The sequence below is a fragment of the Euprymna scolopes genome, chromosome 39 (assembly GCF_053919585.1).
Source record: "Euprymna scolopes isolate OS-2025 chromosome 39, ASM5391958v1, whole genome shotgun sequence".
Lineage (NCBI taxonomy): Eukaryota > Metazoa > Mollusca > Cephalopoda > Sepiida > Sepiolidae > Euprymna > Euprymna scolopes.
Genome location: NC_136520.1, coordinates 59,008,712 through 59,022,650, shown reverse-complemented (window position 1 = coordinate 59,022,650; position 13,939 = coordinate 59,008,712). Strand labels below are relative to the sequence as shown.

The following is a 13,939-nucleotide window of genomic DNA, read 5'->3' as shown; positions in this document are numbered from 1 at the left end:
CAGTAAAAATAGTTGTTAAGGGGGCAAAATTGAAAAATTTGAACTCAGCCGATGTAAGTCAACTAAACGTGTTATTGTACGCATGTGTAAATATACATTTATAGGTTTAACAACGCCATTTTTTAAAAAAAGTGTTTATATGTTTATGAACTTAGCTCAGATGTTAACGAACAAGAGAGCTATATGCTTTGGTTTCGATTCTAGCTTACGGCACCCAAGTTATATTTTTTTTTTTTGAACTTTTGAAATCATTACTATATATTGAGTACAATTTAATAAGCAATAGCGCTATAATAATAAATATGAAATCTGCATAAATTAAAATATAATATTTAAGTGTATTCTACCACTGGGATGGGCAACACTGGGCATCCTGCTGGTAAATAATATTTGACTTGAAGCTAAAAACGTTTTCCAAAGTTGCTGGATTCAGCATTAAATAATCCAAAAAGGGTTGATATGCCATAAAACAAAAACAATCAACCAAAAAAAAAATATCTGCAAAGGAAATATTTCTTATGTTTAATTGAAAATTATATATAAAAAAAGAGTTATCTCCCTTAAAGCATGTTTTCATTCTTAAAGAATATAAAAAGAGTTGTCTCCCTTAAATCATGCTTTTTTTTTTTTTATTTAAGCAACCATTGTTACAAAATAGAAATAACATAATTTATCTGCTTAATTATACCTTTTTTTTTTTTTTTTTTAAATCATTTTTCAATTTTTTGTATTAAAATGAAAATCAAAACTATACCAGGAAAATTGTTGGAAATCAAGAAAAGGGCTTTTTTTTTGGTTTCACTACCCCCCCCCCCCAAAAAAAAAGAATTTTATTTATGTGTTTATGAAAAGAAAGCGAATGTAATCAAGTTAATTTTATGTTGTAGTATAAACAGACCAGGCGAAGATGCAAAAAAAAAAAAAAAGTAGGCCAATTTACAGTATATAGACAACAAAACGAAAAAGTGGTAAAAAAAATATATAACAAATAAATGTTACCAAAGGCAAGATAAGTTACTCTTCTACCTACCTGGATAAGTTTTTTATGGTTTAAGTTAATGTAAAGCATTTTAGTTACTTCAAAGCACAAGTAGTGTTAAGTTAGAACAAGAGTGGTGGCATTTTTTCACAAGAGTACCCGGCGTAGTATACCCCCTCCCCCGATCTCTCCATGTTAAGAACAGCTTTCGGAATAAACACTCCCAACCTCGAAAGATGTTCTTAACATGGAGATGTTGAGGGTGTTTATTTCCGAAAGCCGTTCTTAACATGGGGCGGTTGGGGGTGCTTATATTATGCTGGGTACTCTCGTAAAAAAATACCAAAATGGTTGTCAGATGGTCATCTATGGAGTCTCAATAATTGCTCGAAAATCGAAAATTAGAAACTTGCTCAGTAAAAGTCACCATGTAATGTTTGACCAATATTTTGTTTCATTTTCGATTTTTGAATGAAATGTTTTTCATTCTACAAATAAATCACAATGTTTTTTTTGTGATAGCATGAATAACGGCATGTTAACTGCATGACTAATAAAGTTTGTGTTGCTTGCAAGCAATTTCAATTTTATTTCAATTCAGTGAAATATTCAAATTTTAAACAATGTCTATTTATCCCCACCCCCCGAAAAAACTTACCCTATCTATGTTTATATTTTATTAAAGAAAAGGAAAAGAAAACATAATCGATTTATTTTTATATTTATATCACATTTACACATTTATTCTGAGATTTCAGCCTCTCACAAAAAGTCTTCCAGATAGAGAGTAGGAACCATATTCCCTCCCTATAAAATATATACTAACACTACACCAGTATACATCAGGACAGTTTTCTGCACAAGTAAAAATATTTTTGAAGCACCACCAAATTCCATTATTCTGGCGTTTTCATTCTTTCAGTCTAGTTGCTGGATTTGTTTGTTTCTTTTTTTTTTTTTTTTTTTTTTTTTGGTTGTTATTGCACCCCAAATAAGGCACAGTGCAACTTTTATGTAAGGAGTTACTATTTGGGACCAAATTTACAGGGATACTATGTAGGGAGTTGGGCAGCGAGATGTCTGTTCACATTACACTTGAACTTCTGCATGTCAGTGCAGTCAGGGAAGCGGAGACCTGGCAGGTAATGCCAAAGTCTAGCAGTTCGAGGGAAAAAACTATTTGAGTAGAAGACTTTCTGGCATCTAGGAATCTCTACAATATATGGGTGGGATTTTGCTACATGTTGAGTTATTCGAATTATTTACAGAGAGGGGTTTACAAGTGCTTTGAGTTTGGCGGAGCACATTCTATAATGCATTTTCATGGTAGCATTAAATGAGCACGTTCACGTTAGATCTAACAGACAAATAAAATTCAAACATGGCTTTTTAAAATTTAAACAATTTTTTTTTCATTATTTTACGATTTATATTTTTGCACAATTTTTTTAATAACATAAACAGTTAAACTTTATTTATTGAAATCTATGAATAAATGTAATATTTATCCAGATAGGATGAAGAGAGTTTAGTGAACGAGGCCTATTATAGGTCTCCTTTGTTAGGATTTGAAACCGATGGTATCAATGTTGTTCTGATCTTCTGTAATACTTATATAAATAAATATTACGCTCTTATTTTAAAATTTTCTTAATAATCGAGCACTCTGCTGGGGTTATCTCCCACTAACCTTACATAAATGATTAAAGTTCAATGAATTTATTGTAATGGACCTTGTTTTGTCGATTTCTGATATAAATGCTTAATTTTTGTCATTGTATCTTTTTTTTCAGAATGCACAAATTAATATTTGTCCATAACAAAATAAATCCTTTAAAAGAATACTAGCCTGGGTGCCCGGAGGTGTATGTTGAGCAAAAAAAAAAAAAAGTGGTAGTAGGCAGAGGCTCGAACCCATACTGCGAAGGAGTAAAAGAACATGAAAAAAAAACGTGACGTCTTGGTTGTTGCAACCACCACCAAACCGGAAGTGACAAACGTTTAAATTAAGGCTAGTCAATCAAAAAGAGGGGATGATTTTCGAAAATATTGGCAAAAAAAAAAACCGACCCCTCTCTGTAGAAAAGTGCCCAGTTGAGGGTGAAGGAGTAAATGATTTTAGCTAATTTTTCGATATTTGTTGTCCGAAGAGCCGTGCTTCAAAATGAGACCAATCTCGTGAAAATCCGTCGCCTCTGTCGAAAGTTTTAGGCAAACATACAAACATGCATACATACATGCATACATTTAAACAGACAGGTGAGATTTATATTATAGATAGCTACCCAGGAAACAACAATGGAAATTACCTAAAATCGGCCTCCTTTACCGGACTCTCTTCAGCCTCTGTTTATGGCTGACAGTACCAAAGTTGTTCTGATTTTTTATAATAAATTTGTATAAATCTCAGTCTGCTGAAAACTTTTGTCATCCGCATCATACGGGCACGAATGTGGTATCATTAGCTCTCTTGGACATATAATATCGAAAAATTGGAAAAAATTGTCAATTATTTTGTGTAGAAATGTTGTTTTGTTTGACGGGGATGTCAGATAAAAATCTTGCTTTCGATGCGGTTTGCAAACCGCACATGCTGAAATTGTCATTATGTTTTTTCACTTTTAAGAGCTAAATTTGCTGCGTGATAACATCTGTGTCCTCATGGTCCCATCGATAGTGCATTCGCTTACTAACTTAAGTTATGCGAGTTTGCACCCGGCACGCATCATTTTTTCTTTTTTTTTTTTTTTTTTTTTTTTTTGCTTATAGAATTTTGCTTTCGGTTTCATGGCACCCAAGTCCTGTTTTTTTTTTTTTTTTGTTTTGATTTTTTTCTAACCAGGCCACGCCCCCCCCCCCCACTCCCCGCTTTTTTTTTTTTAATTAAAATATTTTATTTAAGTGAATTTTATTTATTTTTTTTTTTTTACAACCAGGCAATGCCGGGTACCCCTTGCCAGTACATATTTATATAATAAATTATTATGCTCGTATTTAAAAAATTGTTTTTTGATCATCAGGCACTCTGCTGTGGTTCTCTCCCACTAAACTTATATACATATATCAATAGAATATTAATAATAATAAAGGGAGGAGTGATAAGTATGTATAGTGAATTCATTCGAACCATATAAATGCAGTAGATTTGTAAATAATAAAATATAAATAGGTTCTTTTTTTTTCTTTTCTTTTTTTTTCTTTTTTTCTTTTTTTTCTTTTCTTTTTTTCTTTTTTTTCTTTTTTTTCTTTTTTTTTTCTTTTTTTCTTTTTTTCTTTTTTTTTCTTTTCTTTTTTTTCTTTTTTTCTTCTTTTCTTTTTTTTTCTTTTTTTTTTCTTTTTTTTTTCTTTTTTTTTTTTTTTTTTAAGGGATAAAGACAAATGATACAGAGGAAAATATAAATAGGTTCTTTTTTTCTTTTCTTTTTTTTTCTTTTTTTCTTTTCTTTTTTTTCTTTTTTTTTTTTTCTTTTTTTTCTTTTCTTTTTTTTTTTTTTTTTTTTTTTTTTTTTTAAGGGATAAAGACAAATGATACAGAGGAAAACTTTCTTTTTTTGATACTCATCACATAGGTTAATATCCGGAACATTTATTTGTTCTTTTGTTTAAGGAACGTGGTGTTTGATCTACACTACCGAGGGAAGCCATGATTTAAAATACTGTTTTGTTCTTTTTAAATCCCCGAAATAGTGTTTAATGGTAAACAACTGATGATCCCTGAAAACTTAGGACTATTGTGAGCTTGAGAAAGCAAGTTGATTCAGCGATTGCAGGAGATTAAATGACTTACTATCAATATAATTTTCCAACGAAGGATTAAAAATTAAATTTAAAACAATATTTTTATTTAGCTTTCAAGGTTTAAAAAGCTTCCAAAATATATTAGCAGGCCGCCCAGCATTGCCCGGTTGTAGAGTACACATAAATATTTAAATTTTATCAATGCAGATTTCTTATTTATTATAAACAGAAATTTAAAAAGAAAATGAACTAAAAAAACAAAAAATGGAAAGAAACTGAGACGTGTATGCGAGTGTTATGTTTTTTTAAACAGTTCACTATTTATAAGTAAAAAAAAAATACTCGAGCTGAGATCGAAACCAAAACCTGAAGACAGTGAGTCAAGTACGATAACCATTAGACCAGCTAGACATGGTCTTTAAAAAGTGTTTTCAAACCTACTTATTCTTAACATAAGGAAGCTGCCAACTGTTTTACAACCGCGCATGCACAGTCGTGAAACAGTTGACTAACAGTTAAAAATCCAATGACCTCCAAGTACTAATTTTTCAATTTTGATCCATTAGCAGCCCTTTTAGATAAAAACAGATTAAAAAGTTTTCCACATGTCTGAATACCCTATCTCGAGTTGTAAGCCATGTTTAGTTTCAGGAGAGTTTCCGATTGGTAGTTATTCTATACAAGTCCTGGAGATGACAAACTCTCAGCAGACAGCTGTTCTGTACAGGTTCCAGACTCTATAATTTTGCATCCAAAGAGCAAAAGATCCTCGTGTTGACATGAAAAAAAAATATGTGCAAGGTTGCTAAAAAAGTTTAATCTTTATGGAGCAATTCTGGTTTCTGATTGATTGATAGCAGAACGTGAATTAATTTGATTTGTTAGTTTCTAGCAGCAGCATTTATAAATAGAATCTCCCAACTGTGAGGGACCATGCCCCCATTATGAGTCAAAAATATTGCAACGCATTGCAAGATGAAAACCCGATTAAAAAGTTTTCCACGTGTCTGAATACCCTATATATCAAATTTCAAGTCTGTAGATCAAAAATTCATTGAGTATATAGGTTGATAAATGTCCTTACACACACACTCACTTATATAGATATATAGATCTATATATATATATATGTATATATATATATATATATATATATATATATATATAATATATAAGTTTCATGAATTTGTGCGCCCTATTTTGTCTATTTCTGCTATAAATACCTATTTTTTTTTTTTTTTTTCAGATTGCATGAATTAATATTTTGTCCATTTAAAAATAAATGCTTTTAAAAGAATGTGGCTTCCCAGAAAACGACAATGGATCTGTTTATTATTGGTCATCGTCATGTTTGTCATAATGTTGCAGTATTTTCTCAGCAACGACCTGACGGAAAGGAAACGAATCCGGATTGTACCCCAGATTGTCTTCACTCCTCCGTCGGAGGAAATGGTAGAGAAACGTTTGAATGAACCCAACAATGACAACAGCAAAAAAGCTGGAAAAAAACATAGAGTACAAAATCCATTGTTGGAAGATGCAGATCATGAAAAGCTGGAACTACAGGAAAAAACAAAGAAACTGATGGAAGAGAAAGCGTGGAAACGGAAAAAAACGTTAGATAAATCCGTGACTCAAAACGAAACGCAATTGAATATGATTGGACTTATAAGAACACAACAGGAAGAGGACAAAAGAAACAATGGTCAGAATTGCTTTTTTTATTATTTTGTTTTATTTTGATTTAATTTAAAATTTGTAAAAAAAAAAAAAAATTTAAAAAAAGCTACTAGAATACCTAGTGACCAAAGTGATATTTATATGGCAGGCATTCTTATTTTGTTATCACTATTTGATAGTTTTTTTTTTTAATTCTCTTTCATCCTCTTTCTCTCAGACTTTATATATTTTCTTTTTTTCATATTTTTTTCTTTCTTCCTTTCCCTCCCTCAATCTTGTCTTACCTTGCCTTCCTTTTCTCTCGCATGACTGTTCTCTCTGAAAATGTTAATTTTTACTGTGAAGGTTAAGACTTCAAACGATTCATGAAGAGGGTAGGGGAATTAGATGATTTTTTTTTTTTCATCAAAGAATGACTTCCTGCCCCTCCCCCTGTACACTCAATATCTTTCTTTTGATTTTATGAGGGTCGTTCCAAAGTAAGGCCTCCTTCTTTTAGCTTAAAATCTAAAACGTTGAAGAGCTACAAAGACTGGAGTGGTACCATAAAAGAGAGCAATATTTTCTGCTCCAGAATTTATTTTTCTACATAGTCACCACCATTCTCAATGCACTTTTGCCAGCCTGCCTACCTTGCACACTCAATGTCTTTCTCTTAGAAAAATGTCTTTCTAAATTAAAACTGATTGGAGCTGATTGGGAAAATGCCAAAAATATTTAAACTGTAAATTATTAACTAACACATCATTCAAGTTGATTTTAATTGTTTTTTGGTAATTTTAGGCATTTTCTAAAATCAAAATCATGTAATGGATTTTGATCAAAAGGGATGCTATGCATAAGGTTTTGTAACATTATATTTTGATTTTAATCATTATAATTAGGCATAAAAGTGTTGAAAATTGTTCTGTTACAGGCGGTGGAGGCTCGGGAGATTAATTTTATGCGTCCTAAGACGGGTATTCTAGATAACTGATAAAATTCATTTAACATTAATTGTTCAATCAATTCAACTTAATATCTTACCTTGTTCTGGTTCCCATTTCATTGTTACTCCTCCCATGACCGAGATCACTTTGTTAACTGCAATTAAAATTATCAAGGAATTCATGTTTTAACAAGCTCCTTGAATTGACTTTCAATCCAAGTCTAAAATGGAAGAACTGTAAGGCGCTTGGTCGACATTCACCGATGCCTTGTATCACAGTCGTGATGTGAGCATAGGTAAATGTTTCCCAATCTCCAACAAAAATAAAAAAAAATAAAAGGTTGTCAGAAATGGGATTAAGATGAAGGCGAATTTTAAAAGTTCAATAAATGACTTTTTATTTAACAATTATAAGAAAGGCGAATGATGTTATTGTGTTGATGTATTTTTATTTGTGCGTCATGTGCTGGTTTAGCACGAGAGTCATGAAAGTGATAAAGCAAAAATGTTCAGGAAAGGAATATTTTGGCAATAAAGTTAATGTTGGTAACTTCTTGTATGATCGCTAGGACTATATATATATATTTGTATTTAGTTAACCTCGATGGGATAGGAACATTGTGAAACAACAACTAAAAAAGATGAGGATAATAGTCCGCAATAAATAAATAAATAAGTAAATAAATAATACTATTTACTCATCTCAATAAGAATTCCAATCAATTAAATAATATACCTCTCACGCAGTAAACAAAATGGCATCCTCTAACAATAAACAATCGGGTAATTTGAACCTAACAAGATCTTTTTTTTTTTTTCCAAATAAACCTAAATTTCAATTAAAATTACTTTACATTTACAATTAAAACAGAAGAGTCCGGTTAAAATTTTGTGAAAGTAGATCTTTTCGAAACAGATTAAAGGCGGGGGAGGGGGGAGGGCTGCTTCAACAGAACTCTTAGACAGAAAAAAAAAAAAAAATGCTGATACAAAATTAGTTATGCAATATCTTTTATTTGCATACTGCACGATTTAAACCTATTCTGTATTTTCACCCAATAATTTAATAAAACGATATCATAGTAGTCGTTGTCATCATCACTTATTACTTCGCAAATGGGTACTCGTGCAGAATATGGACTGTGCTAAAATTATAATGAAAGCTTTTTTTTTTTTTATAACTCTTGTGGACTTTCAACTAACGTTTTTCTACAAAAACAATGCCATATAATCTTACATTTAAATTGAACATCATAGCTAAAAAATATGGTCCGTATTCTGTATAAGTACAAAAACATCTACGTAGACACAGCAAATTAGGATTGCATAGAAATTAGAATAGGGTGCTACTTGCTTTTGCTCAAGCTTGGAACAAAACATGACATTGGTCATAAACGCCTTGAGTGATGGTTTTGACCATCGAACAACAGTTGTTAAAGCAGCTAGTCCCCCATTAGTGACCATGGGTAAACACCAATAACCGCAAGTAACCACCTCAAAACAGCAGTTAATGCCCAAAACCAACACTAATAGATTTGAAACGCCAGTGCCATGATGGTGATAGTAACCAACTTATAAGAGCAATGCCCACTATGGATGACAGTGCCAGCCACTCAATGACAGTGCCAGCCACTCAATGACAGTGCCAGCCACTCAATGACAGTGCCCAATAATCAAAGACAGGCAATTTTCATGCCAATTCCCACCAGTGTCTGTTCCTGTCAAGAAATGACAGTAACCACCTGAAAATCACAAGAAGAAGATGAGAATAATAGTCCGAAATAAATAAACAGATAAATAATACAAAATTACTCGTCTCAGTAAGAATTCCAGTTAATTAAAGACTTCTGATTTTGTGTCTTTGAATATTATGGTTTGCCAAGATTTATATTAATTTATTTATGAAATCGATAAGTAAAAGTACAGAATATTTAACAAATCCCTTCCCTATCCTGTTAAGAATAACTTTTTTAAATAACTTTACTGACTGTGCTGAAATAATAGGATTATTATTTAGAAAACCATCCTTAACATGGAGAGAGTGAGGTCTTTGTTAACTATTCTGTACATTCACCTAACAATTTAATAAATAAGTAATAAATTTGGAGAACTGAACCTCTCACTGGAAGTTATATTACAGATGAAGTTGAATATCAGGAATTGAATTTGATCAGACACTGTTTGTTGTGAATTTTGAGTCTGGGATTCTCCTTATTCGATATTTCCTTCATTTTAAAAGTGAAGTAAGATCCTGCTAGTATTTTAATTAATATTTGTATTAACTAAAATACCCATAGATATATGTAACTCATCCTCCTCTCTATATGCTTTTTGGCACAACATACCATGAACATGAAATTGGTACATAGTAGTGTTGGGGCGATTAATCGGAATCAGGAATCGGAAAAAATCGGAGCCTTTTGGGGTATTGGAATCCAAAAAATTTGAGCCTATTTTCCGATGCCAAAACTGAGTCCTTAAATTATCTTTTTTTTTATTTGATGTTGGTTTAGAAAAAAATATCTCCCACTGCTTGTAGCAATAATAGAATAATAAATATTTATTGATTTAAAGTTCCAGTAAGACTAAACTCTCAAGATCACCCTCCCACAAGTGTGTTTTTATGTTTGAGAAAATACATGCACATTTAAGATGTGTTTTTACGGTAATCGAGACAAAATAAGACTTTTATAGTTAAATATTTAGAGATTTATAAAGAATCGGAATCGGAAAAAATATTGGAATCGTCCCATCACTATATATAGATACATTGATTTAATGTTTGCAGCATGCTAACCCTAACCCCCCCCCCTCCAATAAATATGGTCTTCCGATCACCAAAGACGCAATGTAAAAAATAATAAATTCAGATAAAAATAAATGATAAATAATGTCGTTTTTGGCTTGTAAATGAAACTAAAATACACTTTCTTGGTCTTCTGGCTAGGATCCAAAGGTAGTATCTGTTCTGTCTAAAGATGGTATCATGATATTGTGGGGGTTTTCATTTGCACCAGTTGTCCATACATTGGAAATATGTCACAGATTCCTATAAGGATATTGGACATAAAACATAATAACCAAATATATTCTGGCACTACATTAACCAGATTATTTGGATAATATTTTTTACAGTTTTAACAAAAGGGCTACAATAATATATCGCGGGGGGGGGGGGGGTCTCCATTCACGCTGAACATCCACAGAATACCCAGCAGCAATATATTACATATGAAAGATGCTGGAATTTCCACAGGTCGCACAAGTATTTTAATTAATATTTATATTAGCTAAAATACCCACCAATATATGCAACTCACTTTTCTCCGTATATGTTCTTTGGCAAACCAGAAGAATCCTCAACTCAAAGTTTGCAGCAAATGTTGTCCAGTCAGATTCAGTTCCTGATATTAAAGACTTCCAATTTTGGGTCTCTTACCGTTATGGATTGCCAAATTTTATCCTAATTTTTTTTTTGGTATGATGTTTGTATATTTTTTAGATGACGATTGATAATTATTTTTTCATGTTATTTGGATTCTTCGGACTATTGTTCTCATCTTGGTTGTTTTTCTCACAACATTTCAGCCAATGTAGCCTCTGACTGTCTTTGGGTGCATTCACATTGGATGTTATTGGTGAATGGTGAAAAATGCTCTTTTATTTTTTACTAGCCTGGGAACCCGGCATTGCCCGGGTGTTTGGAGGTGTGTGTTGAGCAAAAAAAAAAAATGTTGTAGTAGGCAGGCAGGCTTGAACCCATGATGCGAAGGCGGAAAAGAAAGTGGAGGTATGTGTAGGGGTCTTGGTTGAGCAAAAAAAACAAAAAAAAAGCAGGCGTAGTAAGCAGGCTTGAACCCGCAACGCGCAAGAGAAAAAAGAGGTGAAAAAAACAAAACAAACGGCCTTACCGGTGTGCCTACCATGGTTGTGATGTCACAGGCAGTTGAAATAATGCCTTTTATGCGATGTCGTGGAAGCAAGGATTGAATGACTTGCAAAAAATGTCAGCGAAAAAACCGACCCTCCCTGTAGAAAACTGTCCAGTTGAAGATGACTGAATTAATGTTTTTGGCCAATTTTTCGATATTTGTCGTTCTAAGGATTGAGCTTCAAAAGGATACCGATCTCGTGAAAATCTGTCGCCTCTGTCAAAAGTTTTTGCAAGACATATAAACATACATACATACGTTCAGACATACATTTAAACAGACAGGTGAGATTTATACAGGGTGGCCCATAAGTCACTTTGCAGTTTGAAAATCAAATGACCTTTTCTTGAATGATTGTATTTAATTAATTCTTTTTTTATTACACAGTTTATAGTGTGGAAATTTGTTCTGACTTAATTACGAAAGATAATCCTTCATTCTCGGCTTTGCAAAATCGAGCTCTTTCTTTATGACAGTTCTTAACATCGGAAGTTGTAGGGAAAGAATTTCCTGCATATGTTTGCCTTAAGTTCTTGGATGCTTCGAGGCTTATTTGCATACAATTTGTTTTTTAAGATATCCCCAAAGCCAAAAGTCTAGTTCTGTCAAATTAGATGAACGTGGAGGCCATTCAAAATCGAAATTTCAAGAGATTTTTCGATCCTGAAACATCACAGTTAACAACTGCACTGTTTCTCTAGCTGTATGTGCAGTTGCTCCATTTTATTTGCCACCAATACCCTGGCATGTTTACTAACTGAGGTTGAACAAATTCAATAGCATATCTTTTAAGAGGATATTGAACATTGGAATGGTGCATATAAGATCTTTGCATTGCAACAATTGACCATCCATTTTCAAAGTGAAATTCAATTATCCTCATTTGTTGTTCTGTTGTAAACTTATCTATACAAAAAATTTCCAAAGATTCTATTTTATAATTCTGAAAAGAGAAATTAAAATATATTAATAGAAAAAAAGTTATTGAATTTTTAAAATGTAAAGTGACTTATGGGCCACCCTGTATTATAGACTAGTGAGGTTGCTCGCATGTTTTTTGGTGTAAAAGAAAAAAAGTAAGATAGGGAAGTAGGCTCAAACCCCAAGCCACGACACTAAAAGGGCAGAGAAGTGATAATGGTAAAAATTAAATGTTTAAAAAAGTAGGTTGTTAAACAAACGTCAATGTGTGGTTTTCTAGGTCGAACATCATGCCATAGTAGTAGAGAAATGAAATCACAGCGCAAATTTTGTAACATAAAAGTCACTGAAATAAAAGATACAGACGACCTCCTTTCGCAAATTGTAGATATTATAATCTAGGGAGTATATAAACAGTTCTAAGAAACAGTGACTCCCCCTTCCCCGAGCGTCCCCCTAAAAGAAGCCTTTGGCGGACATATGAAAAAAAAATGTGCACACACACACACACAAACATACACACATTTCCACTTTTTTGCAAGACATACAAACATACATTCATCCATACATTTAAACAGGCAGGTGAGATTTATATTATAGATTTTTTTTTTGAACAATTCAAATATTACAAAAAAATAATCATCAATCCTGATCTCAAAAATATATAAACATCATACCAAAAAAAAAAACAAAACCGACCTGGATTTATTAAAAAAGAAATAAACTTGGCACTATTTGCATTTTGAATTTCTAAGTGCTGTGTTCGCTGAAGAAACAAATAAAAACAAACATTTTTCACCATTCACCAATAACATCTAGTGTGAATGCAGCTGAAGACGGTCAGAGGTTACATCGGCCGAAACATTGTGAAAGAAACAACCAAGATAAGAATAATAGTCCAAACAATCCAAATAATTATAATAAAAAAAATTTAATTTGTTGTTCATTTATTAAATTGTTAAGTGAAAGTGCCACTAGCTCTTCCTGAGTGTTGGAAAAAAAGAATGTGATAGTCGGCTGAAAAGCTGGCCCAGAATAGTGAAATACGATTCCGAGTTGATCCTGGGTCCTTGCCTATATGGGCTTTGCCGTTGGAATTGTGTGGGGTTAACACTTGTCTGTGTTACTGCAGTGGACCATCATGTCTGGTAAGCATTCATTCAATTTGCCAGCAAATTTTCTGGATGGAACTGGACCAACCGCTCCAGAGTGAATAAACAAGTAAGTGAAAGTGCAGAATAGTTAACAAAGCCCACCCCCACTCATTTCTCATGTTAAGAATAACTTTCCGAATAATCTTCTGGAGTTTAGTGACTGTGCTGAAATAATATTATTATTATTTATATATTATTATTTATTTATTATTTATATATTTATTTAGAATATTATCATTATTTAGAAAGCTGTTCTTAAGATGGAGAGACGGGTCTTTGTTAACTATTCTCTACTTTCACCTAGCAATTTAGTAAATAAATTGATAAATTTGGGAAACCGAAATTCTTGCCAGGAGTTATATTACAGATGAAGTTTAATAAGATAAAATCATTACAAATTTAAAAAAAAAATTTTTTTTAAACATTTAAAAAAATTTTTTTTTATTTTTATTTCTTTACAGGTTACCAATTATATTCTTTCAATGTCCTCATAAGTGAGAGACTTGGTTACCATCGAAATATTCCTGACACTCGTAATCAAGCGTAAGTATTTAAAAATTATTTCTTATATAATAACCCCCGTCTTTTATTATATAAAAGACAATTA

General features: G+C 32.2%; 1 protein-coding gene across 2 annotated transcripts in view; it reads left to right on the top strand.

Annotated features, from left to right (window-relative positions):
- The window catches only part of LOC145263793 (polypeptide N-acetylgalactosaminyltransferase 11-like), a 77,449-nt gene that overhangs the window by 14,220 nt on the left and 49,290 nt on the right, over positions 1-13,939 (top strand). For both annotated transcript variants that reach the window (XM_080120851.1, XM_080120852.1), the window contains exons 2-3: positions 5,964-6,422; positions 13,794-13,875. In XM_080120851.1, the coding sequence (XP_079976977.1) occupies positions 6,014-6,422; positions 13,794-13,875 (491 nt within the window). In that variant the 5' untranslated portion in view covers positions 5,964-6,013. The remainder of the gene's footprint in view (positions 1-5,963; positions 6,423-13,793; positions 13,876-13,939) is intronic.